The sequence below is a fragment of the Pleurodeles waltl genome, chromosome 7 (genome assembly GCF_031143425.1).
Source record: "Pleurodeles waltl isolate 20211129_DDA chromosome 7, aPleWal1.hap1.20221129, whole genome shotgun sequence".
In the NCBI taxonomy this organism is placed as follows: Eukaryota; Metazoa; Chordata; class Amphibia; order Caudata; family Salamandridae; genus Pleurodeles; species Pleurodeles waltl.
The window spans coordinates 695,287,341-695,311,911 of NC_090446.1; the positions used below are offsets into that span (position 1 = coordinate 695,287,341).

The window sequence follows — 24,571 nt, forward strand, 5'->3', positions numbered from 1 at the left end:
GTATATTACGACGAAATCTGCTTCTGGGAGAGGCCTGCTCAGTTTCCATGCTGACAATTTTCCAGACAGCATTGAGGCTCACACTCCCCAGTTTCTCTTCCCAACCCTTCCTTGCCACCAGGGCAGGGGCTATAGTCTCATCCTGTGTTTTACAATAGAGTATGGTGATCAGGTGACTTGTGGATCGCGCCTCAAGTAGGCAATCATGTGTAATACAGGTTAGGGGCCCCCTAGTGCATCCCAGGACTCCACTCCCTCAACCGCCCTGCACACAGTAGTATGTGAGGACCTCCAGGGGAAAACCCAGGGCACCCCCAGGTATTCCACCAGCACTAGGAAAGTTCCTTCCTTCTAAATGTCCCCCACAGTGTCTCAGATCCCTACCATACAAGAGTGTCTGCACTAACCTTCTGTGTGTAGCTGGAATCAGTAGGTGGTTTCAGTGGGGAGTAAAGAACCTCTGCCCCAATTCTGCCTCTTAGCCTGCCCCATGTCTTAATTGTGCATTCTATTGCCCTGTAGTGCCTTGGGTTGTCAGCATTTGGGGCGCTAATGAGGAAGTGTAATGACATTTTTGGCATGTAATCCGCCTCCACTGCCAGGTGTGAAAGGAAGGGTGTAGGTCAGTGCCAGTGGAATGCGTAATGAGCATGCAAACATAAATAGTATAGTTCCAAGTCTGGGGCTTTGAATCCTCCTTTATGGAACAATGGTGTGTGTCTCCCATTTTATCTGCAGCTGCTTCCCGGGCTAGGCCAGGAGAACCAGAAGCATTTTAAGCATGAGGAAAAAACAGTAGACACTGGGAGAAGTATGTTTATAACCAAGTACAGCAGTTTAGGGAGCACCGCCGTCTTGATAAGCCCTAAGCGACCAGCTAAAGAAAGCCGGAGAGAAATCCACTGCAAAATCTCTGAAGTTATAGCCTCAAGGACAACCCTGTAATTGATTTGCAGCACAAGCTCTCTATCACAATTTATCCAGATAACCAAGTGGTTTAGTTCCACCAGGCACCAGCACAGTGGGTAATCCAGTACAAATTCTGGTGTGGTAGCTGTTGGTAAGAACATCCATGATTTTCCCCGATTGATATGTATGCCTTAGTGTGAGCCGAATTGTATAAATTCAGGCAGTATGGTGTTAAGGTTTTTTGCTTGTCCTGCGCACATAAAAGGTGATGTCATCAGCTTACACAGCTATCAATATATGTTTATTTTTATAGCGAAGAGTAGGAGTATAATTGATGCACCCTGGGTGCCGGAGGCTCCGTAGCCAATACAAACTGCACAGGGACAGGGGCACCTGCCTGGTACCTAGATCCAGTGAAAATTGACTCGACATCTCTACAGTGATCCTGGCCCTTGCAATAGGTTTTGTGTCTTGGAGGGTTATATCCATACTAATAATGAATCATGGAATGCCATTCTAATAAGGATGCAAACTAATTCTATTCCAGGGGGTCAAATACCTTAGTAGCATCCAGAAATATAACTGATGACAGGCATCCAGCTCTGGGTTGAGTGTCTGCAGAATTGTAAACAGGGTGTACAGATTGTATGCTGGGGGGCGCCCCATTATAAAACCCGACTGGTCCAGTCTAACCAGGTAATCCATGACAAGCCCATGGTGGTTGGGCCACTAAATTGGCTAATATTTTAGCTGCTAAGAAGCAATATCAACCTATACAAGTTGCATAGGGATGGGTTTTTGTCAGGCTTCAAAAGTATGATGATCACATCTTCCCTCATGCTTCAGGGGAAAGTGCCCCTCTGTCGGGCTTCCTCAATGATTGAAAAAAAACCTAGGACTAATGCGGGTTGTAGCACTTATAAAATGTTGCCAGTAGCCCATCTATTCCTGGTGTGTTATGGGTGCGTATTTTTGATAGCACCATAGCTAGGTGTTTTCTAAATTAATGTTACTAAAACGTTTGCATGAAGCCCAACATGCTAATGCTAATTTGAGGTTAGTAAGTTGGTTTTCTCTATGTCTATGATTTGACATTTTATTATTGAATCAAATGTATATTATCTCTCTTACGCAGATATTCATGTTATTGATTTTTGTTCTAACTATTAAGTTTATTGTTTTATTTGCTCTGTTTAAACTAAGATTCTTCAGGCCAATCCGCTAGCCTGTGATGCTTCTTTATTTGTACCATTTGGTGTTGAGAATAATTTTCGTGACCTTAGCATTGTTAATATGGGGAAATAAATATTTTAATTAATGCTAAAAGGTGTGGTTATTCGTGGCCAAATGGGTCATGGTGCGTTGTATAGTGATCCTTTGGTGATTATTATTATTGTTTAATGTTGTTGATTTATGTGTCAATAATCAATATGTTAATATAATTTAAATGAGTCAAAAGGTTCATCGACCTTAAATTAGCATCCAACCATTTACTATTATGAAATAGATAAGCCAAGGGCACGCTAACACTATCCCCCAAGTACACCGGAGTAGAATCTGCCTTCTTGTGGGGTGTGTGAACTTTGCACAGGTGATATTCCTGCATTGTTCCTCTTAAATGCTTGAAGGCCAACCTTCAGAAGCTGGGGCAGGGGTGGAGGGGAGGGGAGGAGGATGGAGAGAAATCAATCAATTTATTCCTGCAACACACAGTTGAAGTAATCTCCCCAGAATAGTGAGTGCGGGTCTGTGGAGAAGATTTAGCCATACAGACCATTGAAGAAACCTGGGTCCCAGCCTCCCACATACCACAGTATATAACCCCTGGTCATCTATGAGGGATCCCAGCTCCTGGTGTGGAGTCACTTAATTTGGCCCCTCCCCCGAAGTAAGATGAGTGTGATGACAGTAGTCTGTATGATGCCCATTTATTAGCAAAGCTAATTACCACACTGGACGCAACTGAGTCTCCTGAAGGAGTGCAATCTGTACCTGGGGTTTATCTAAGTATGAAAGCATTTGTCTCATCTTATTAGGGAATTGTTCAATCCTCTTAAGTTCCAGGTAATACATGTCAGCGGTCTAGTAGATCCTATTTGTAAGCAAATTTATAATATGAACTGTAGATTAGCGACAGAGTGTCTTAGTCTAAATATGACTGGTCTCCATGCTCACTGACCAACTGAGGTATTGTGTAGTATTGCATCTGTACGCACTTTGTCTACCCACATGCCTTCATAATTGTAATATGTAATCACAGAATTTTATGTCAATACCAAAAGCTCCAATAGTGTGTTTATTTATTGCTTTAATCCCATAACATCCAGTAAAATATATCAACCAACAGTAAATACATGATTCAAATACATGAACAATAACTTCTAGAAGGCTTAATGACAAAACGAAGAAATTATATAAGAAAGCTCTCTATAGAGGATATGATGATGTCATCTCCAGGTCCCAAAATATCTCTAACATATGTAGAGCTGCTTCTGTCACCTTAAATCTCTACATGAAACTGCTTCGTACTCTACTCACAGTTAACATTATCAAGATTCACCAATAAGCTGATACACAACTCTACTTGAGTCTCTTCAGGCAGCTAACGTCTCAAACATTGTACATTTTCCAGACCTGAAACTCAAATCCAAAACTCAATCAAAATAGAACTCCTGTTATTTGCCAAAAACAACAAAAAAGAAACAGTGCAAACACGTCTCAATGATAGGACACTTGAAAGCTCCAAACCTCAACTTTTACTGAATGCCAAGTCACTTGCATTCACCCTGGACACCAACCTCATCCTCAAGAAACACACTGGTAAAAACCAGCCTGGTATCAGCTTTCTCTTCCAAAGAAAGAGAAACCGTTTCTTCCAGAAATAACACCTGGACAGTGGTAACTCCCTGCTCCATGGCCTTTCCAAATCCATACGAGCACCTCTTAAGGGCATCTTACACGTCGCAGTACGTCTCATCCAGGGCCTGACGAAATAGGATCATATCATCCCCATCCAGATGAAAATCCACTGGCTTCCCTTGCTGGCCAGCAGCACCTAAAAACACAGCTGAGCCATGTACAAAGCCATCATGACCTGCACTCGAACTTATCTTGCAGACAAGCTAACCATCATTGGTGGTTTCCAACACACCAGCCTTTAGGACATCATCAAAATGCAGACTAAGTATAAACAAACAGCAGCAAGGCAGCAGGCTTTTTTCATCTGTGCACCAAGGATCTGGAACAACTTCCCCATATCCATCTGGACTGCCCCAACACTGCCCCAATTTAATAAAGAGTGGAATACTCCACTCTTTAAGACACTACATCACAATGCATTAACCATCCACAACCCAAATACCTCGCTTATCACTTGTTGACGTTTGCTGGTCTTTGTCCTTGTACAGCACGCCTCTGCCTTTTGGCTAGGTTTGCAGTATAGAAATACCACATACATACAATGGTTGAGAAGTAGAAGCTGATCCCCCCCACCCCGCCCTTTCTAGCTGCTCCTACCAGGGAGTTAAATGCAGTCATTTTTCAGTCAGATTGCCTAGTTATTAATATTGAAATGTCTTTGGTTTCTCTCTCTAATTATGTACTTTTCAGAATTAATTTCTATTGTTTCAAATTGCATGCTGTTTATGCCTTAATGCAGTTTTGAAAGGTTCTAGCCCACCAAAGAAACACAACTGTATTTCTTTGGTGCCTTGAGTGCATATCAGCTTTTTCGCTGAAGCAGCACTTCTCTTTCTCACAGTGAGTGTTCATGTCACAGGGGCTGATGTGCTCAAACAGACTCCCCTTCCTTTCTTTTTCAGCCTTTTAAAGCCCAACTTTCTGAGATCACCATCAGGCAGTATGCATCTTATAGGATCTTATTCTCCATTACTATAAGAATAAAAACATCGACTTCTTCAGTAGAGTATTTTTCCTTCCCTCTAAACTCACAGCTTTGCGTTGTTCCGTCTTGAAGGGAATACAGGGCTCGCACAGTTCACTTAGTTCATCCTCCTCTCAATTGTTAATATCTTCCATAAAACCTCACACTCCTCTTCGATGGATCAAGTGGGTTATATGCCGGGGTGGTATAGAGAACTTGTTTTGGAGCTTGTTTCTCTAAGGGAGCCAAGGCTTACAGCTCACACCTGGCTCAAAGTCAGTGGATATACTGAGTGCAGGCAACTGGAGTTGATTTTCTACAATCAAATTATTTTATTATAACCCTATTTCTCATGCATTCTTTTAAGTAATTAATATTCCTTAAACTTGCATATTAGGAGTCTCCAGTATTGAAATAAAATACTAATTTTCCTCTTTTTAATGATGGAAAGTCCTAACATTACAAGGTGACCAGCATTATTCCATACTATTCTGATGTTTTCAAAACACTGCTACAATTCTTATACTTCCAACCGTGGTAATAATAACAATATACTTTATAAAGTTATTCTTCTTGCATGTTCCTACCAATGATTTATCCATTAAACTTCAGTCATTCAATTCAAAATTATGCAATCTGGATCATAAACATTCAGAGGCCAATAAACTGATGGATCACCTTTGTCCTGTTTTTGTCTAAATCACACTTTACACTTTTGCTGCCAACTTAATGGACTTTATCAAAGCAAGAAAGAGGAATGACTACAACCTCTCAGCCACTATATATCCTTTGAATAGAATTCTTATAGCGCATAGCGTAATATCACTAAGCCTCTGTGATTTGTAGTTCATTTAATTAGTCCATTAAATACTGCTTGTTTATACATTTTACTGGCTGCTATAACACTAAAGCAATAAAGCAATCATATGAGTGTCTTTAATAAAAATTAGGGCTTTCATCATTAAGACTAGGAAAATCCACATTTTACTCATAAATTTTGATTATGAAAAAGCAATGGGTGCTGTTATAGTATTAGAAATATTTCATACTTGACAATGTGATTTAAATGTGAAACTGATGTTCTCATAAGCAAGTTCAACAGGGAAACTCACTTTAGCAGCTCCTATTTGTTCCTTGCGGAATTTCTCCAGGGGAGCAATCAGCACCTCACTTGCGTTCTCGATCTGGACAACAAACAAAAAAATATTTTGCAGACTCAGAACATGCTGCATAAAGACAATTTATCATTACATGAATATCCAATTTTCAAGTTTGGTTTATGTTCTTCATTTTCACATCCACAAGTCACATGAAAACTGCATCTGCACTTTGAGCTATCATGATATTAATATTCTATTCTTTTCCACTCTGGAAGAGGACAGCAAACTACTGGAGCCAATGGATAGAATAATTCCTCTGCCAGGATGGGAAGTTGAGCGAAGCTATCTTAGATTTGTTGGGGTATAGAGGAAGGCCTTTCTCCACAGGGAAAAAAAAAAATTCTAGCAGAGAAAAAAATAAAGAACAGTTTTATCTAACAATGGTCGTTATTAACCATGGGCTTATATAAAGGTTATGTTGATTTCTGCACATGTGGAAATGGAGCCTGCAGCAAAGGTACTGCACTCCCAAGGTCCACCTGAAATGCCACACTTTGAGTACTTCTGGGAATGTTTGTGAATTGACAAAATGCATATAAGCATGTTCAAGCGGAAATGTACCTGGCCACACATACGTTTAAGGTTTTTTTTGTGAATCAAACTCACCTTCCAACCAACAGCCAAGAAAGAAAAGATCTATGCAGCAGGTACCAACTGAGCTAATTTACCTCCTAAGCTATATCTAGGCTCCTAAAAAAGTAAAACTTAGGCATAAGGTAAGTAAAACAATTTTATTTTGCATTTTTAAATTAATTATTTTTCTCCTTGGATGACTTGGTAACAAAATGTCAAAATACTGTACAAAAACTAAATGAGCATCTTGAAAATAGAGAGGATGGGTAAAATATAAATTGCATCATCCTGTGATCGAAATTTTAAGCTGCCCTACGTATCTAGTAAAAAAAATTAAAAAAAATAAAAAAATAAAAATCAAAAATACTTCAAAAGAAAAAGAAAATATCCTAGAACCAAAACATGACAACTCCTATTGTACTACTGACTGCTTGCATAAACACTGAGCGCATCGAAATCTGTGAACGAAAGCTGCTTTTTTAGGTCGATCTTCAAGACCTGCTTCAAGTCTGTCTTATTCGTCCCTCCTTTACATCATTTGTTCACTCCTTCAGGGCACCACCACAGTATTGTATCCTTTTACTTGGCCCATTTTAACTACAGGAAAGGGACAAATGTTCTCCTTGTCTAAAAGAACTTGAGAATAGCGCTCAATTTTTTTAAGTAGCTCCGACCTCGGACTTCAAAACAGGGCTGTAATTCTTGTTTTCCCTCAGCATCTAGCTGGTTGGCTATCTAGTATGTGCACATGTACTGAGTCTCCGCTGCTGGTTGTTCACACAATGCTGTTTGTTCACACAATGCTGTTTGTTCGCACTCTCGCTCTTCAGCTGCTTCTTCTATTCTCTCCTACCTGCACATCTGCAAAATGGCAACCAGTCTCTCAGAGAGTAAAAAGAACACCGAGCTGCGCATCAGCTTAAGCATCACGGCCTGGACATCATGGGAGTCAAGCCCGTACTCATCCCTCGCCTTAAGCAGGTAAGGCACAGTTAGTTATTGTGCACGTTTTACAAGGGGTGAGGTTGCGCAATAAACAAAGTGTTTGCACAAACATGCAGAACATTACCTGAGCACGTCGAGGGCAAATCCCAACTTACAGTGCCTGGTAAGCCGCATTATGGGCAGGGGTGCTAATGAGCGTCTGGTCAAATGTGACTGAAGCTGGGAACAGCCGAACACAATCCACCAAGGTACACTCAAGACGTAATTTGTGGCCCTGGAAGTATGGCTGCATTTTTAAAAATGGGCTTAAGGTCCGCTCTCATTCTGCACTGGTCTGAGTGTGTCCTTTATATTTTTGTTCCACATACCACAGCATGCTATGAAGCTCTGAGTCTGCCATTGGCTTAGCTCACTGAGTGGCAGCATTTTTCACAATGTGAACTCATGCCACAAAGTTGGCTATCATACACGTTTACAAAAAACATTCACAAATGTTGAAGCGTAAATTTTAGAAATGCTTTTAGTGACCCTGACGTCAGTAGAAGGTTTCATGATTAACAGCTTGCCAAAGAAAAGCTGCACTGATACGTATTTGAAAAGTGCTCATGGTTTCATTTGCGTTGGTCAGCATTGTGCCTACCGAATTTAACAATGTGATAATAAAATTTAAATGTCAAAGTATATGTTAAACTCTCGATTAACTGCCAGTATGAAAACCAATATGTTCTGTAATTTTGTATGTGTGATTTAAGAATTTAAATAGATGTGCGCGTACAAATAAATATACTTCTCTGTCATAGTTAACATGATGCCTTAACAAGTTACAATGTTGTATACTTTCTGATATATTATCAATGCTGAATTTACAAGTTTGCATATCATGTGTGTTCTATTAACAAATATAGCAATGCATTATATTTCTTGTGTTAACTTAACTAGGTCCGTAGAGCTCATATTTGCAGTTGCACAAAGTGATGAATCATTGTTCTCTCTAACGTGAAATTTTCCTATAGATTCTGTTCTCATGAAATGCTTGCTAGTAGTAAAGGATTCTTCATTCAATTATACACAGACTTGTAGTTAAATAACCTTGGTTCCAGAACATTTAGGCCATGGACAGATAGGTACTGACTTTTTAAGTTTCAGGCAGAATTGCCCTTTTCTTTGCACTCACTTGGTCAAGTTCTTTCCGTGGCTCTTGACCCTGCTGTTTGTTCTCTGTGCAGCTTGTTGGTGCTTCTAATGGACTTTGCTGCTGATCTGATACTTTGCTGATGAAGAATCCTTGAATGCTTATTGTGATTTGCCTGGACATGTTTTCCTTTTTATAGATCAGAAGCTAGCATGCCAACTCTCACTTTTTCTAGTTAGCAATCTATAGCCCTAGATATATTTTTCCAAATTATTTTTGTCTTTTTGTATTTTGCCCGCATGTGTTCGTCCATCCCCACACATGCATATCCTAATTTGGTTAGCTGTAGGGACAACCTATTCTCAACCCAAATCAGCATATTCTGTTTAATTGAGTTTGACTAATGTTGATACAGATTGATTTGAGTTATGTTTCTGTATTACATATTATCTATTTAATAATACATATTATTCTTCTTGAATGCTTAATTTTGTTGATGCTAATTAGACTAAATTTGTTTTGTTGCTTTGGGCAACCAATAATGTTGATTTATCTTTATAATTTTATTTTGCGCACAGTCTTCATGACATTAGCTTTCTGGTTATAAAATAAAAGTTTGAAACTTTTCATTGATTGGAGTCTTCTTCCGTAGCCACATTGGTCATGGTGTCTAAATTATTTGGGTGGTATTAATGTAAATTTGTGTACTGTTCACCACACTCTTTCTGGCTCAAAAGGTCAATCGACCTCGGTGAAGTGTTTGATTCCTTTGAAGGATGAAAAACGTATTAAGACAAGCCTTGGCAAAGCCAGATATCCGCAGACAGTGCCAGCCCTAATGCTAGTTTTCAGATGCCACAGTATCGGAAATGAAACTCAGAGTGACCATGTGTCCAAACGCTGCATTTCGTGAAGCAGGAGTGGAGACAGCCTTTATCGTTGAAAGTTTGCGTGCAAAGCTTCAGTGGTTGAAGTGAAAAGCTTGCGGTGAATAGTGCTCTGGGCCTGCCGGCATCTCTTTTGCTCAGTCGTTTGTTGGCACCTTATGGCAAATGGGGGAAGGGCAGAAAATGGATTGGGCATGGTAACGTTGTCATGTACATATGTATTTTTTGAGGCACAGTAATAGTGCATTCTGACATTACATCTTTTTTTAGTATGTTGTAAAATTGCCCCACCGTTTATGTGCTCTTGACTAATTAATTCCAATATGGGTGTCTTGCTTATCACCCATGCAACAGTGTAACTGCATGTGTTATGGCGAATGGTATGTCACTGTGATCCAAGCGTCCCATGTCTGGACTTTATTTAGGGTGTTGGGTTTACGTATTTTAGTTTATGTACAGAGCGAAATCAAGGGTACCAGTGCAGCTCACATAGCTTCAAAAACAGACTAATAGGCAGCAGAAGAAATCTGCAGGCAGGTGAAGAGTGGCATTTTTAATTACAGCTACACATGTGATTCTTGCTTTTTATTTCCATATATTTTGGGTAGTTTTGGTTTCTGTCGTCACATATTTATGATATCACTTTGTTAAATGAAACGTGTGGACTATGGCAAGTCCAAGTGACAAGGAACTACATTCTACGACTTTTGCTTTTAAATAGTTGAACCACATTTTGTAATGATTTTTTACATTGTCTGTAACTTTCTTTTTTTCCTGCTTTACCATACTTCTTCAGTGTCACACACCACGGACTGTGCATTTCTGGCCTACAGGATGATAGCTAAAGCTGTGCTGCACTGGTGGGTCTGCAGAGTTCTGCTATGCTACAGTGGCTGTGCTGAGACAACTCAGTGTGATCAGATGCCCCCCTCCCTACACAACCTTTTGACCATGCAGGTCACAGGGTGAGCACAATGTGTTAGTGTCCAAATCAGCAGACGTCTGCTGCCACTGTGATTGTCCCTCGTTTTCCATGTTTACAAAGATTTTCACATAGCTTAAAGACAATGGCAAAACCAATTGCTCTGGTTAAACACTTATAAGGTTCCAAAAACAAGACCTATTGGCTATGTCAATGCTTGTTGTTAGATTGACCCCACCAGAAAGCACTAGTTGCAAAAGACCTATGAGCTTACTAAGAACATACGGGGCTTAAACCTTCCTGTTGCTTACAACTGGTTGGCTTTAATGTCACTCTAATGTATTTTTGCATATTCTGTTTGTCCCTCCCCTCGAGCAAAACCTATTTACCATCTTTGACTGGATGACTTCTATCCTTCCACTGCTCACGTTTAGAGAACTACTTTTTTTTGTTTTTCCTTAAGCACTCCATGAGAGTGCATGTGTTTTTCAGAATCTGAGCCCCTCCAATACTTGCTGCTGTCTCCCATCTGTTGCAACGTTTCTCATGTTCTTCTCCCCACCATACTCCCTGCCACCCACATACTCCACAATGCTCTCTCTCTCTAATGTTTCCCTTCCCACCCTGTGTTGTTCTGTCTCATGTGCAGCTTTTCCTCTACTTCACTTACTCCCCATTGCTTCCGCCTACCCTCTACTCTACTGCCTCCTACGTAAATTGCCTTTTGTTTTAGTATCATTTTTTTTTTTTGTAAGAGCAAGCACAAGATCCTGCTGGCCCCTCTGCCTCAAAAAATAATCTTGTTACTTTTTCATTTTTGTTTTATTTACCAATCCATTTCATATAAAAATGGGTCCCACATCATTTTGTAGGCACATACATATAATGAGGCACCTGCATCATCTCATATTTCTTTTTTTTAATTTCTTTTTTTTTAGCCATGCTACTCAGCACCTTTCTGATGCTGTACACAGCATTGCCAAAAGGGACTGGCAAAGATAGGTCCAAACAGGAGACCTACTGGCTTTGCTAATGCTAGTGTTTGAAAAGAAGCCACTCTTTCGAAAAAAGGAGCAGGAGCAGATTTTATGCCCTTGATTTTATTTTATCTCAAAGTCTGGAGTATTAAGGGAGAATTGCTCCCATTTCAGTAGCCCTAGACAGTGTCCAGGATTTTGAATATCTCTGGCAATATGGTTAGCTCTCCTTGGCCACTCTGATTTAGATACTACCTTGAAATTTACATATTTGTCAAGGAAGCACGTGCTGTTGCTTCAGCACAAATATGAAGTTAAACATAGTGGATCCTGTTGCCAGTCTGCTGTCTGATGAACTGCTTTCATAATTGTTTTTAAATTATTTGTTCTTTTGTTTTTTAAATTCACCAATATTACCCAACCTCAAACAAAGTAAGGTAGCAGTCCCCATCAAAGCGGAGATATCTGATGATTACAATTTTCACATGACAGCACAGTGAGACAGGGGTATGATGCAGCATTTTCCCTTTCAAATCTGAGACTCCGTCCACTCTCCCCTATCCAAAAGCTTAAACTGAGTGATGTCTGTTGTTTATTTTGTGATGCCACATTATTGGCTCACCACTTCTTTCGGGAATAATGCACAATGCATGTGACCCTGTACTGGCAGCTTTAGTCAGAGTCACGTCTTTAATACCACGTCAAATCCATTTCTAAGAAGCGATACCATCCCTCAAGGAGGTCTGGCATTAGTAGCGTGGAGCAACTTTTGTAGCAATCCTGTCCAGGATGCCAGATCTTACATAAACCTACGATCCATCCTCAAGCTTTCCATTGCCTGTCTATCATGTCCATAAGCAAGGCCTGCATGGCCTGCACTTGTGGTATGAGTGGCTGTAGCCAATGGACTGCTATGTGCCTTTTGGCAAGTCCAGTTCCCAAATCTTTTAACGTGTATCTCATTCTTACTTTTTTTTTATGTTGTGGCACAATCCCTTACATGCTTTGCTTAATCGTTTGCGCAGGCATGTTTCCCATAATGGGATGTAGTGCAGCGCTCGGAGAGACCGCCTCGGGAGCTGGAGGGCTGGGTTCGAGCCTCAGCATCGGCGCAACGTTCTGTGATTCTGGGCAAATCCCGTAATCTCCCCATGCTCATGGGCAGCGCCTTGAGACCCTCAAGGGTGATAAGCCAAACTATATTTCATGTATGTTGAGTACTCCTGCTCAGAACTCTTCAACTTCTCTGCATGTCCACACCATGTGAAGAAAACCTGCATCAATGGCTTTGCATTCCAACTTTAGGAGAGTCAAATGAGTCCTATGCAAGTAAGTAAATAGTTTTAATTTGAACCTTGCATTGCTCGATATTTCTCTGACCTACATACCCCCCCTCACTACTCTCAGGAGTTTTGAGGTGGATGAGAGAAATGTGAGAAGATCATCATCTGAATGTGATCAGTGGGTACAAAACAGGATCCGAACGTTTGGCGATGGAATAAACACTGCAAAAGACAACAGAAAATAAAGAGGGGGCTGTGTTAAAGTAGCACATTTTAGCCTCCGTGTTAATAGGTAGGAGGGGCTTGAGTCATAGATCAAAGTACAACATAACTGGCAATGCTACTTTTACACCCATATCCACCTGCCAATCTTTTCTATCTTCCAGGTACAAACAACCTGAAGACAACGACAACCATTTCTGGTTTCAGCAGAAATATGATTTGCAAAGAAGAAACTGGACAAGCCTAGAATCATGATTTCTTAAACAATGTCCAAGAGAAATTATATCTCCACCAATTCAGAACTTCTGCTCAAAAGTTACAAATACATGTCTCCAGCAATGTATTTCAACTTGCCTAGCCAGTGTGCACTACATCGATATAGAGCCTAAAAGTAGTGTACATGACTTCAAATGATGTGTATGTTTATTTACCTGTGCCATTACTTGGATTCTATGGGAGGTGGAGTAATTGATAGTATTTACAAGGACATAGCTTCTGGAGGGGTGTTTGGGGTGTGACTACCAAATAAATACATTCTTGGATTGGTAGTTGGGTCCTGGGGCCCAGAGACTGGTCTGCTATATCTATGTCAGTTTTTCCTGTCATATAGACTTTGGTAAGAGGTTTTAACTTGTTAATTTTTAGATCAGGAATTTAAATATAATTAGCCATAGATTTACAAACATTTGCATTAGTACTGAATCACTTTTTTGAAGCAGCCCTGACACAAAATCTTTTTTTGGTATTTTTCAAGCCACGCAAATGTCAATCTATATGACTTTGTATGAAAAAGTAACGCAGGTCATTGAGCTGCCTGCGTTACTTTGCGTCAGGTGGGCGTTCCATGCTTGGTGCACGGCATTCCCATGCATCGATCTTTGGACTTTGATCTAAACCCTTATTTACTAAGAAATTTTGAAATGGGTGTGCATGTAAAATGGTGTGTCTGCCTGAGGCTGCTTAATGAGGAGACATTTGCATTTCTACGTGTTATTTCCTCTTTGCATATGTACACGCAGCACACATACAAAAAGGATTAAGCCTCGAAAACTTTTTATGCAAGAAGGCACTCTTCCTGCATAAAATCTATTCTGACCATAATGCAGACACCCTTGTACTATGGAGCAAGTGTGTCTGCGTTGGTACCAAGCAGCCCAAAGTGCACCAGCGCAAGGAGAAAGCAGAACTCTGCCATTTCGGCAGAATGGTGCAGTTAAGCTCTGTTCAGGTGATGTAATAGAGTCGCAAATTTGCTTGCTGCATTATGTTGCACAACATCTTTGTAAATATGCCCTTCAGTGACCAGTCTACCAAAAAACTAGCAAATATGTACCCACAGAAGTACTCCTTTAATTTGTATTAAATTACTACTTCTTAGAGTTCACAAACATTGGCAGTAATAGGCATGGAAAGCTACACCAGGCTCACATTTTCAGGTACACCCAAAATGTGATGAGGACATATGTGGCAAATAATATGACCACTGGCAATCTCTCTGAGTAGCATCCTAAACCACTGTTTTTTTGCCCACTGGGCCACCCTAGACAGAGGGCTTGATTTAGGATTTAGCAGACTGAGTAAAGGCAGACAGGGCAATGGAGGACTTTACTGACTATGCACCATCCACAAAATTAAAAAAAGAAAAAGCCATCTATCTATCTACTCTACATAGGTCGGATGGCTTACTGCTGATGCCACCTAAATCTGTTGGGCTGTTAAAGGAAGTTTTCCAATGGTAGAGTAAAGTTTACTCCATCGATGTAAAGTTTGCTCTCCAGTGGATGCAAAATCTGGCAGGCAAGCATTGAGTTTGTTCTGACAGGGTACTCCTTCGCCACTACAACAGAGTACCTGCCCACCAAACTCTAAATCAGCCCTCGAGGCCCATCTAAGGCAAATCAGTACTGATCCTGCCCCTCATGGGAGCAGTCCATCCTGAGTCTCACACATTCCTCCTGTGGTCCACTGCTTTTTTAGCGGGAAAATATGGCCGACCCCGAATCCCGCTGACTAAGCTACGCCAAATCAGAGGGACAACAAAAAGCAAAGCAGTCTAATCGTGCCTCTGTCCTAAAGGAGGAGGCTGTCCCGAACGTCTGGGTCACACCCCAATCATGGAGGGTGTCAGCCATAACGGTTTCTGCCTCACTGGAAATCATCAAGCAAGGGAACCACGTCTGGAGATTCCCTTGGCCGACTTCGGGACAGTCAGCTAGCATAACAATATTGCACCTTATTAAGTATGGTATAAAAATAATATACACTTACATTTGGTTATCAGTAGAAACATGGGTATTAAGTTGTTTGTGGACATGGTTATAACAAATGGTGTTTCCTGAACAAATTAAATACCCTCCCTGGCCATTGGAAAACAGTAAATAAATCCAATAATTTCAAGGAACTGCACTTCTCAGCCTTTTGGCATTAGAATCGAAAAATTGCAAAGCCCTTTTGGTCAATCTTGCACACAGAAAACTGCCAACTGTTTATTTTGTGTGCACAGCAATGTTAAGATATTTCTGCAGAAGTGAGCGATAACAAGGGGTGGGGAAGTGCCACCTAAAATGCTTTGACTTTGTGGTTTTCAGAAACTGTTTTAATACCTTTCCATCTCCAACCTAAAAGTTTAATGTTAAATCTAAATTGTCCCTTATTACTCTATACTAATGCCTGCAAATGATGCTATTGAAGACAATCAAACATATGGGCAGGGTAAAAAGCCATAAACCAAGGTAATAATGTGTGAGGAAGTCCATCCACTTTGTTTGTCCTTTGGCAGTCTAGTCAAAAATTGAATAACAACAAACACGTTCCAGCTCCACGTGCTCCCTAACATGGTGTTACCTCTGTCTTAACAGTGCACCCCCATTACTGTGGGACTCTCAGGCACTGTCACATTGACTTTTGTCAGATTATTAATTACTTGCTACTGATAAATCAGCTCTACTGGCACAGTGCTGAGGATGGGGCACGTATGAGTAATATGAAGCAGTATATATCATGTCCACGTTTTGTTATTTGTCAGCTGCAAGCTGCAGTGAGGTTCTGAATGGTTTTTGCTGGTATGCCGCTGATGAACATAAATATTACTTCACTATTTACTTAGGTTTCACATTTATTTAAGTGCTACCAATACCAACCGAAATGATACCCTAGATTTGATTTCGAAAGAAACGCAAATCTTCAATCAGATCTGAACTACCTGTATCACACTTTTTTTGCCTTTTCATACATGGTATAGTGAGTGCCAACTTCTAGTGACTGACTAGAGCAGGTCACACTTGGTTCATCTCAGGAGGGCGTTGCCTGACCCAGCAATTCCGCTGTCCACCAAGAGTTGCTAAGATAATGCTGGCACATGGTTCTGGAATACCACTGTAGTAGAAGGTGCGAGGCTGCTATCAACATAGGAACACTATTACTCTGAAATAAAACTAGAAGTGGAATCTTTGGGAACTTTCTACATATTCATCTGGGGTAATCCACTATATGTTATGACACTTGCCCTTTTACAAGGCCTTGCTTGCCCATTGATGTTTGATTCTAGGCAGAAGACAAAGCTCCATGTATCCTGCAAGAATCTCTTCTACTGCATGCCAGGTGTACAATAAAATGCTTTGGGTCTTCATGCACAACCCTGAATGTATGTGCCCAGGAAGTGTTCAAGAACGGCGTGATCAAGATTCCTGGCCAGAGGGATACTAGATTTATCTGCTGGGATAACTATCTGCTTGAATAGTTCAGCTTCAGAATGCTGTTTTCTAGTGAGCTGAAAAGATACAGGAACCAAAAAAAGGTGAAAAGCACCAAACTGTCAACCAAGTAGTCTGGGGATGAAAATACAGCCTTCGATATCTGTGACTTTTAATCTGAGGGGCCCTGTGAAGCTAACAAGAGTACTACTGTTAAATAATTATGTGCTGAAAAGTAAGTGCTTCCAAATACAAATACCAAATACAGGACAGACCGGTGTGGTTGCCAAATGGTGCTTCAACCACTATTCTGCCACCCATCATCCCTGGCAAGGCAAGGGGGCATGTTGCAGAAACCCCTTATCCCATTGGCAAGGAAGGGGCTAACTGCTTTAATTGTCCCTAAACCCCTGCACAAAGCAGAGTAGGCAAACTGCCTCCCACCCACATATGATTACCCCTCACTCACCTAAGGGGTAACCACACAGGGAGTATAGCTAGTAAATAACTGTCACCCCTTTCCAAGGATAGGGGGTAAGGACAAAACAACTAGAGACTTACATTTAATTTTAAAAAAACATAAAATTCCCTGAAAACACTAAAGTTAGAGGACAGTTAAGATCTACAGCTGTGGTTCCCAACCTGTGGTCCAGGGATCCATGGAGGTCCATGAACCCTCCTCAGGGGGACTGCGGCTTCTTGGAAAATTTAATAAAATTAACAGATTAGGTCCCCAGTTTTCAGTAATGACTCAATGGAGGGGTCCCCAGATTCCAATATTGATTCAGTGGGGGTCTCTGGGTTCCAGTAATGATAAAGTGGGGGTCCACAGAAGTCAAAAGGTTGGGAACCACTGATCTACAGGGTTTAACAGTGACGTACAGTACAAAACTCGAAAGGCAGGAAAGTCACAAATTAAGGAACTATTTTAACTAACAGCACCCCGCTATACTCACTAATCTCACTCTACCTTGGATACTTTTCAAGACACATCCACTTATTAAAAGACACAATTCTTTAAACAGTTACAAAAAATACAATAACACAATTTACACTAATATATATTGATAAAGAATTGCATCCTAATACATGCGGGATATTCATGGATTCTAGTAAAATACTTATCAATATATCAGTTCTTCAAACAGACCAGTCTGCCTTGGTCAATAAAATTCAAACTCCTCCTACTTTCTGGTGTACTACAAAGAGTTAGTAATTTGACTATAAATAAGGATTTGTGTTCAGCTTGATTTTATCACATTCCAGTGAAACACAGCCATATGTTCCAGATTCAGGCATGGAGTTCTTCTTCTTCTTCTTCTTCTTCTTCTTTACGTACCATTCTTGCTCTCTCATCTTCTAGGTTTCTGAGAACTGCAGCAAATTCCTGGAGTGACCTGGCTGAAAACAACAGAAACACAGGAAGTCAGTAAACATGCACAAAATAACAGCACTTCACAGAGGCGCATGACCAACGTTCTGAAAAGATAACAGATAACTACATTACGGGGAGAGTAATCCATTCCTAATAAAACATTTGAATTAAGTAGTGCCAAACCAGTATGTAATGGAACCCCTCAAATACAAGAAAGTTTTATTTCAAAAAATGAAATCTAGATCACTCTTGATATGCTCTATAGCAGTGGTTCTTAAACTGTGGTCCGAGGGCCCTAAGGGTCCGCAAATCCTATTCAAAGGGATCCGGGACTGCTTAGAAAAATAAATAATGGTAACAGATTAATAAAGTATATATAAATAAAGAAGCAAAATGTATAACTGGACATTTAAAAACATTCTGTAAATGTGAACAAATTTGAAATTGGAGGCTAAACATTAAATTAGTATTCTTAGATTCATTAGTGGTCACAGTGCAAGAGCATCACACAGAATATAGTATGGACGAGAGTGTCCTCTAAATTAGAATAGTTCCAACCTTTTATTTAAAATTAAACTTTAGATTTTTTATATTTGTGTATTACATAAAATATTTTAATATTTGTGTGTTTGTTTGATGAATTCTTGTTTCTGCGTTTTTGTGTATTGCTTTGCTGTACAAATTATTGAAAATTCTTAAGCCATGTCCCCGAATGCCAGTAATGATGCAGTGGTGGTTCCCTAGCTCATACAATGATTCAGTGGGGGTCCGTGGGTTCCCGTAATGATTACACGGGGTCCACAGTAGTCAAAAGGTTACGAACCACTGCTTTATAGGCTTTGATATACTAGACCTTGTAAAATCTTTGACATACACAACCTTAAAAGCGTGTTAGCTGTACCCTTCAAAATTGGGTAATGAAGTGGCACACAATGAAATTGGATATAAATAATAAGGCTCACAGTTGTATGAGAAACAATTAAAAAAATGAAAGCTTCACTTAGGTCGGCAAAAGGGTAAAAAATAAAATAGTTTAGGATTTATTTCCCTGAGATACAGACATATTACAAATTAGAACACAAATGATCACAGTGTACACATTTCTACTGAAGAAAAAACAAACCTGGTTCACCAAATAAGGACCTTTGTATACATTATCCCCAATATTTTATGCCTCACTATGTTTTAGATTTAAAGAGCAAGAACAATAACATCTCCAAAGGATTATTATTTGTTGAGTTGAATTCTGACTTGAAAAAGTGTGTGCAGGCTAAGTATATTCACATCAACAAATCAGCCCAACCTTCAAACTGTTAACTTCCCTCACAGAAGAATATTGAACACCTCTTGACTCTCAATCAGTTGAAAACTGCTACTCTGGATCAATTTATCTCACAATTTGATTCTGGTGATATCATTCCAGCTGGAGTTTCCCCATCTTCCCTGACCCAAGAAGACAGCAGTCGTCCATGCTACAGCTCCTCTTAGATCCACAAAAAGGAAACTTTGAACATATCTCAATGGTGCTAAGGAAACTACCTCGGTTTCCAAACACAGCCAGAATGCAATTTTAAAACTTCTATTTGTCTTACAAAGTGGTGCATCTGGGCACCATATTTGGCAAGTCTTATGGCCATCTCTGGAAAACATTAGGGATCTAGGTAACAAATATACCCTCCAGCTGAAAATAATAAGAATGAGAAGAACCCAAACACTGAAATAGTTCTTAACAGGTGCAACCACAAATAAGTGGATCTCATTCCTACTCTTAAGATCTGCATGGGTTGAGATTCTCTCTTCCTCAGAAATGCCTTAAAGCTAATTTATTCTAACGCCATCTGCCCTAAGTGAGAATCTGTCATATTCTATATATTGTCCTACAATAACCAATCAGTTCATGTTTGTTACTGTACTCCTCTTGTGTTTATTCCTCTGAAGTGTTCCACTTTTATTTGTCTATTGTGTGAAATCACTCAAAAGCCTTCATTCACAGTACCGCTCTGGAAAAAATCCTACTTCCCCAGAATAGGTGCTCTTAGTCCACTCTTTCATTCCCTTTGGGGGGGGTCCCCTATATAAACGACCCAACAACAACTTTTCTTTCACTGCTGTCCGATGTGAGTGGCCAACCTCTCTATGAAGTACTCTCACACTATGAAATGTGGATAAGGGTGTCTGTATATAATTTTCTACAGGCAAGAAAATAGCAAAAGGACCGGTCTCAAACATTAGATGTCATAGAACGCCTGGTACCATAATCCATAGAACCTTAACTCCATCAGCATCACAATTTCTTTTAACCTGTTCCCATGTATTAGTTAGAGCCTGAAATGCTCCTTTTTCCAAAGTTTTGTGTGGTGGTTATGGTTATGGTTATGTGAACTATTTAGTTCAAACCTAGTTATCACAGGGAGTGGGTATGAACAATACAGAAATGGGAGACTACAAAACAGTGTAAATGAAATAGGATAAGGGCTAACATAAATATCAGGGGAACATGTTTTACTTCAATAATTTCAGCAGGAAAATGCAAATGGACACAAAAATGCATGGGAGCTAACGGTTGGGAGAAGGAGTGAGTAACGTTATACAGCAAGGCCTTCAGTTTTGAGTACAGAATACTCAAAAGCGATAAGGTAGCACTCAGCTCAATTATAGGGTAATATAAAGCAAAACATCTGGAAGTTAATGTTTTTTCTGCTTTCTTAGTACACACTTAAAACACACCATACACATAATTTTGTATTCCAATTGTCAGGCTAGAAACTTTTAGTACAGTAATTTTATAACAATGACCAGCTCTGTTTACAAGGTTAATGAGGCTTAGTTAGCCAATATGTAAGTGCTAAAGAGTTCCAATATATAAAGTCTATGGGCAACTAAATCCCTGTTATGACACATGCCTTGAGATAGGTGAGAAGTAGGTCCTCTGGTGATAGTGGAACCTCTTCAAGGCTGAAAAATGGAAAATAAAACAATACCGAATGGGAACAGAGAGAGTCCAATGAATTTCTAAAGGGTGAACTGGTGAAGAGCTATTGGGAAATGTAAGTAATATGATAAAATTCAAGTATTTGTTGATAATTGCTTTGTATCCTATCTGACAAAGTACAGGTAAAAGCTAATTATAATTGGTTGCCAAGGTACCAGTGTAATAGTATAACCACAAAATGATGGAAAGTAAGATATACCTAGTGAAAGAATATCAGCCCCCAAGTCACATGCCGTCATTTGCACCCAGATATGTGCTCAGTTAGGATCATCCAAAGCTTTGAGAGATGTAGGAAACATTTTTTTTTTTAACTTTATGGAATGGTACGGGATGAAAAGTGATACATCAAGAAATATGTGGTTCATAAGGTTCTGACCCATACCAAGAGTGTCCGGAGAATAAAGAATGACCTTTAATAAAAATGACAAAGTAATAGAGGTCTTTATGTAAGAGGGGGGAAAAAAATCTATGTCACAGAAGAATCAATTTCTGTGTACAGGTACTCTAAAGTAGGGGGCCTTTTGTCAGTTTTGATTAGAGGTGATTTGATCGCATGTAAAGCCTTAAATGATATGCACAATGCAGTGTTTAGTCAACATTAGCCTAATCATGTAAAATTTACAGACTGTGTTCTTGGGTTGATTAAATTAATCAATGAAATGGGTTTATAAGAGGAGATGCCCAGTGGACGTACTGGCGCTAAAGAGAAGGCAATAGTCAAAAATTTGTAAGAAGCCTGATCTTTAAGTTTTATTTTTGGTAGAGGACAGAAAGCATTCTTCTGCACTTAAGAGTTCAGGAAGAAGATTCCACAACCTAGGCTATGAGAGCAAAAGGCTCGCCCGACTACTTTTTGAGCTTGATGTGTGGAACAGTCATTAACTTAGCATCGGAAGATCTTTAAGACATGAGCGGTAAGTAATGGAATAATCTTGTCTAAATGAACAGTGGTCCTTCCTTATAAAGGATCTATGACAACAGCATATTCCCTGAACCAAGGTATGCTACTGTCACGAAGCCAATGCTATGTGATATCTGGCAGCAGGGAGGCAGATTTAGGAGCACCTTTGCTGCAGCATTTTAGATCTTAATGTGCAGGATGAATTTTGTTGGTAGCCCTAGGTTGAGCATATTATATTAGTCAAAGTGCAACAAAATTAAAGCACAGACCACACATACATCTAGAAAATCTGTTTCGGCACATTATGATCTACTTTGCGTGTCACTCCAATTTGAATATTGCCAGCATTATCACAAATCCCAAACTAAAAATGAGCTTAGCAAAGGTATTCATATAAATGCTGAAATGTGCTGGGTTTAAAAACTGAACCTAGGTGAACTTTACATTTCAACATCTTAGCACTGCATCTAAAAGGCTTCATATACCTTGCATGAGACCTACTGCCCAGGAAACAGGCCTGCCACCTTAGTGCAGAATGGTTAAACAAGAGTGTTAGTTAGCAGTCAGGAACCAAGTGGTTGTAGGATAAGTGAGGTTGTTCGGGTTATGTGGTAATTATCAAAAACAAGTATGGATACTGGATACGCCTGGGCAGTAACCATTACGTAAGACAGTGGTTCCCAACCTGTGGTCCGGGGACCCCTGGGGGTCCTCGAATCCTCCTCAGGGGGTCTGCGACTACTCAGAAAATTAAATAATATTAGCAAACTAGGTCCCCAACTTTCAGTAATTCCTAAGTAGGGGGTCCCCGGATTCCAATAATGATTCAATGGGGGTCCCCAGGTTCCAGTAATGATAAAGTGGGGGTCCACAGATGTCAAAAGTTTGGGAACCACTGACGTAAGACATATGAAGCGTAGCTGGTGTGACTGAGAATTGTTTATACAAATACCAGATAGCCAGGTAATAGTCATTTAAGCTGGGTCTCAGTAAACAAATATGGATAACATGTTTTACTATATTGGTCAATCAGACTATTTTAATGCTACATGACCAGTCGATTGCCACATTTAAGTTTAATTTGGACTGATTAAAGGAAATTCTGAGCTCGTGGGACAGCAAAATAACAATGCCAAGTAAGCGAGACGTTACAATAGGTAACACTAACAACATACTCAGAAAGAAAGATCACCAAAATAAGCATTTTTTAAGGCACATATGATGTAAATCTTGTACATAATTATGTCATAGGGGCTCCATCTAATTCACTAGCATATATTTGTTTAAACTGCAAAAACACGTAATAATAGAAATAATGTATCAACTTGAACAGAGAAGGGCTGGGCTAAGATTGTCCAATGACAGTGTTACCGAGGAAACATATGTAATGCAATTAGATAGAAGGTCATACACACACACACACACACTTACAGAAAATAAAGCAATTCTCTATTTTGGTTCAGCCCATAATCTGCATCTCGTACTTTGGTAATCATCTAGCCTCCAATTTTCTTAATGTTAAAGTTTAGTCTTTTTGAAACTGTTTGTATACAAATAAATTTGATTTGTGATAGTTGGGCTGGAATAGGGCACATAAAATACATTTTACATACTAGCTATTTATGGTTAGGATGTACTCTTGCATTCTTTCTTTAATTCATCTTTTAGAGCTCTCAAAATATGTCAGTTTGCAATGGCATATAATCACATGAACACAGGATCTGTTGTAGTAACTGATAAAGTCTGATATCTGCTGTGTTTGAGTTGTGCTGTATTTAAAAAATATGGCTAGAGTATTCCACTTTTTATATGCTCCAGACATGTGGTTTCAAACCAAATCTATGAATATGTTAATATTTGAAGATGAAAAGTTTAAGTTCCTAACTACTCCCCATTTTTACCTAAGCATGAAGATGTTGTGTGGAGAATAAGTGCGATCATCTGCATGGGTTGGACAAGAATGCTTTTCGGTTACCCGACATGTTAACAGAGTAATGTTCTTACTCGGTCGGTAAGCACATATACAGACAACAGACATCTAGATTGACCAGTGCAAAGCCTCGTTCCAAACTAATACCTAAGAGGGTGTTCAAAATATACTAGAATACAAGCAAAATTTTGAACTAGGGGCATGTAGGAAAAAGTACAATAAATCTAATTTTATTTTCCTCAGAGAACCAATTGCAGATACTTTTAGGATACCTGCAGGAAATGCCCTTTGTTTATGGATTTTCGGAAATAGAAAATGCATGATGCCACTGGACTGGGTGTCAAAAAAAAATCCAATTCTGTAATAAGCCTCTCTTCTTGCCATTTGGGTTAAGAGGCATTTACTGTAGCTATTATCTGAGGTACTGGATTTCCATTAAAAGGCTCATATGACATTTTATCGGCCAACTGCCTGTCAATTTCACTGATGTAATCCACTCTCTCCATCAACACAATGCTGCGTCCCCTCCTCCCATATACCAGCTTCTTTTATAATGACTGTGGGGTCATTCCTAAGTACATCCAGGGCTATTCGTTCAGCATTGTTTAAGTTGTTACTGATTTGTCGGGCATGGGTAGTTTGGTTTCCCAGTGAGTGTAGCTCTTGAAGTAACTATTTAGGAAGGAAGTCTAAACTTTTAACTTGGGGAAACAGGGTGTCAAGTGGATCTTCGTTTTAGACTTGCTCATACTTTCTCCTTTGAAGATAATTTTGTCCATTTGAGACAG

General features: G+C 39.7%; 1 protein-coding gene across 2 annotated transcripts in view; it reads right to left on the reverse strand.

Annotated features, from left to right (window-relative positions):
* The window catches only part of ARHGAP26 (Rho GTPase activating protein 26), a 1,945,875-nt gene that overhangs the window by 1,559,466 nt on the left and 361,838 nt on the right, over positions 1 to 24,571 (reverse strand). For both annotated transcript variants that reach the window (XM_069244698.1, XM_069244699.1), the window contains exons 3-4: positions 17,925 to 17,986; positions 5,905 to 5,976 (exon numbers count right to left, since the gene is read on the reverse strand). In XM_069244698.1, the coding sequence (XP_069100799.1) occupies positions 5,905 to 5,976; positions 17,925 to 17,986 (134 nt within the window). The remainder of the gene's footprint in view (positions 1 to 5,904; positions 5,977 to 17,924; positions 17,987 to 24,571) is intronic.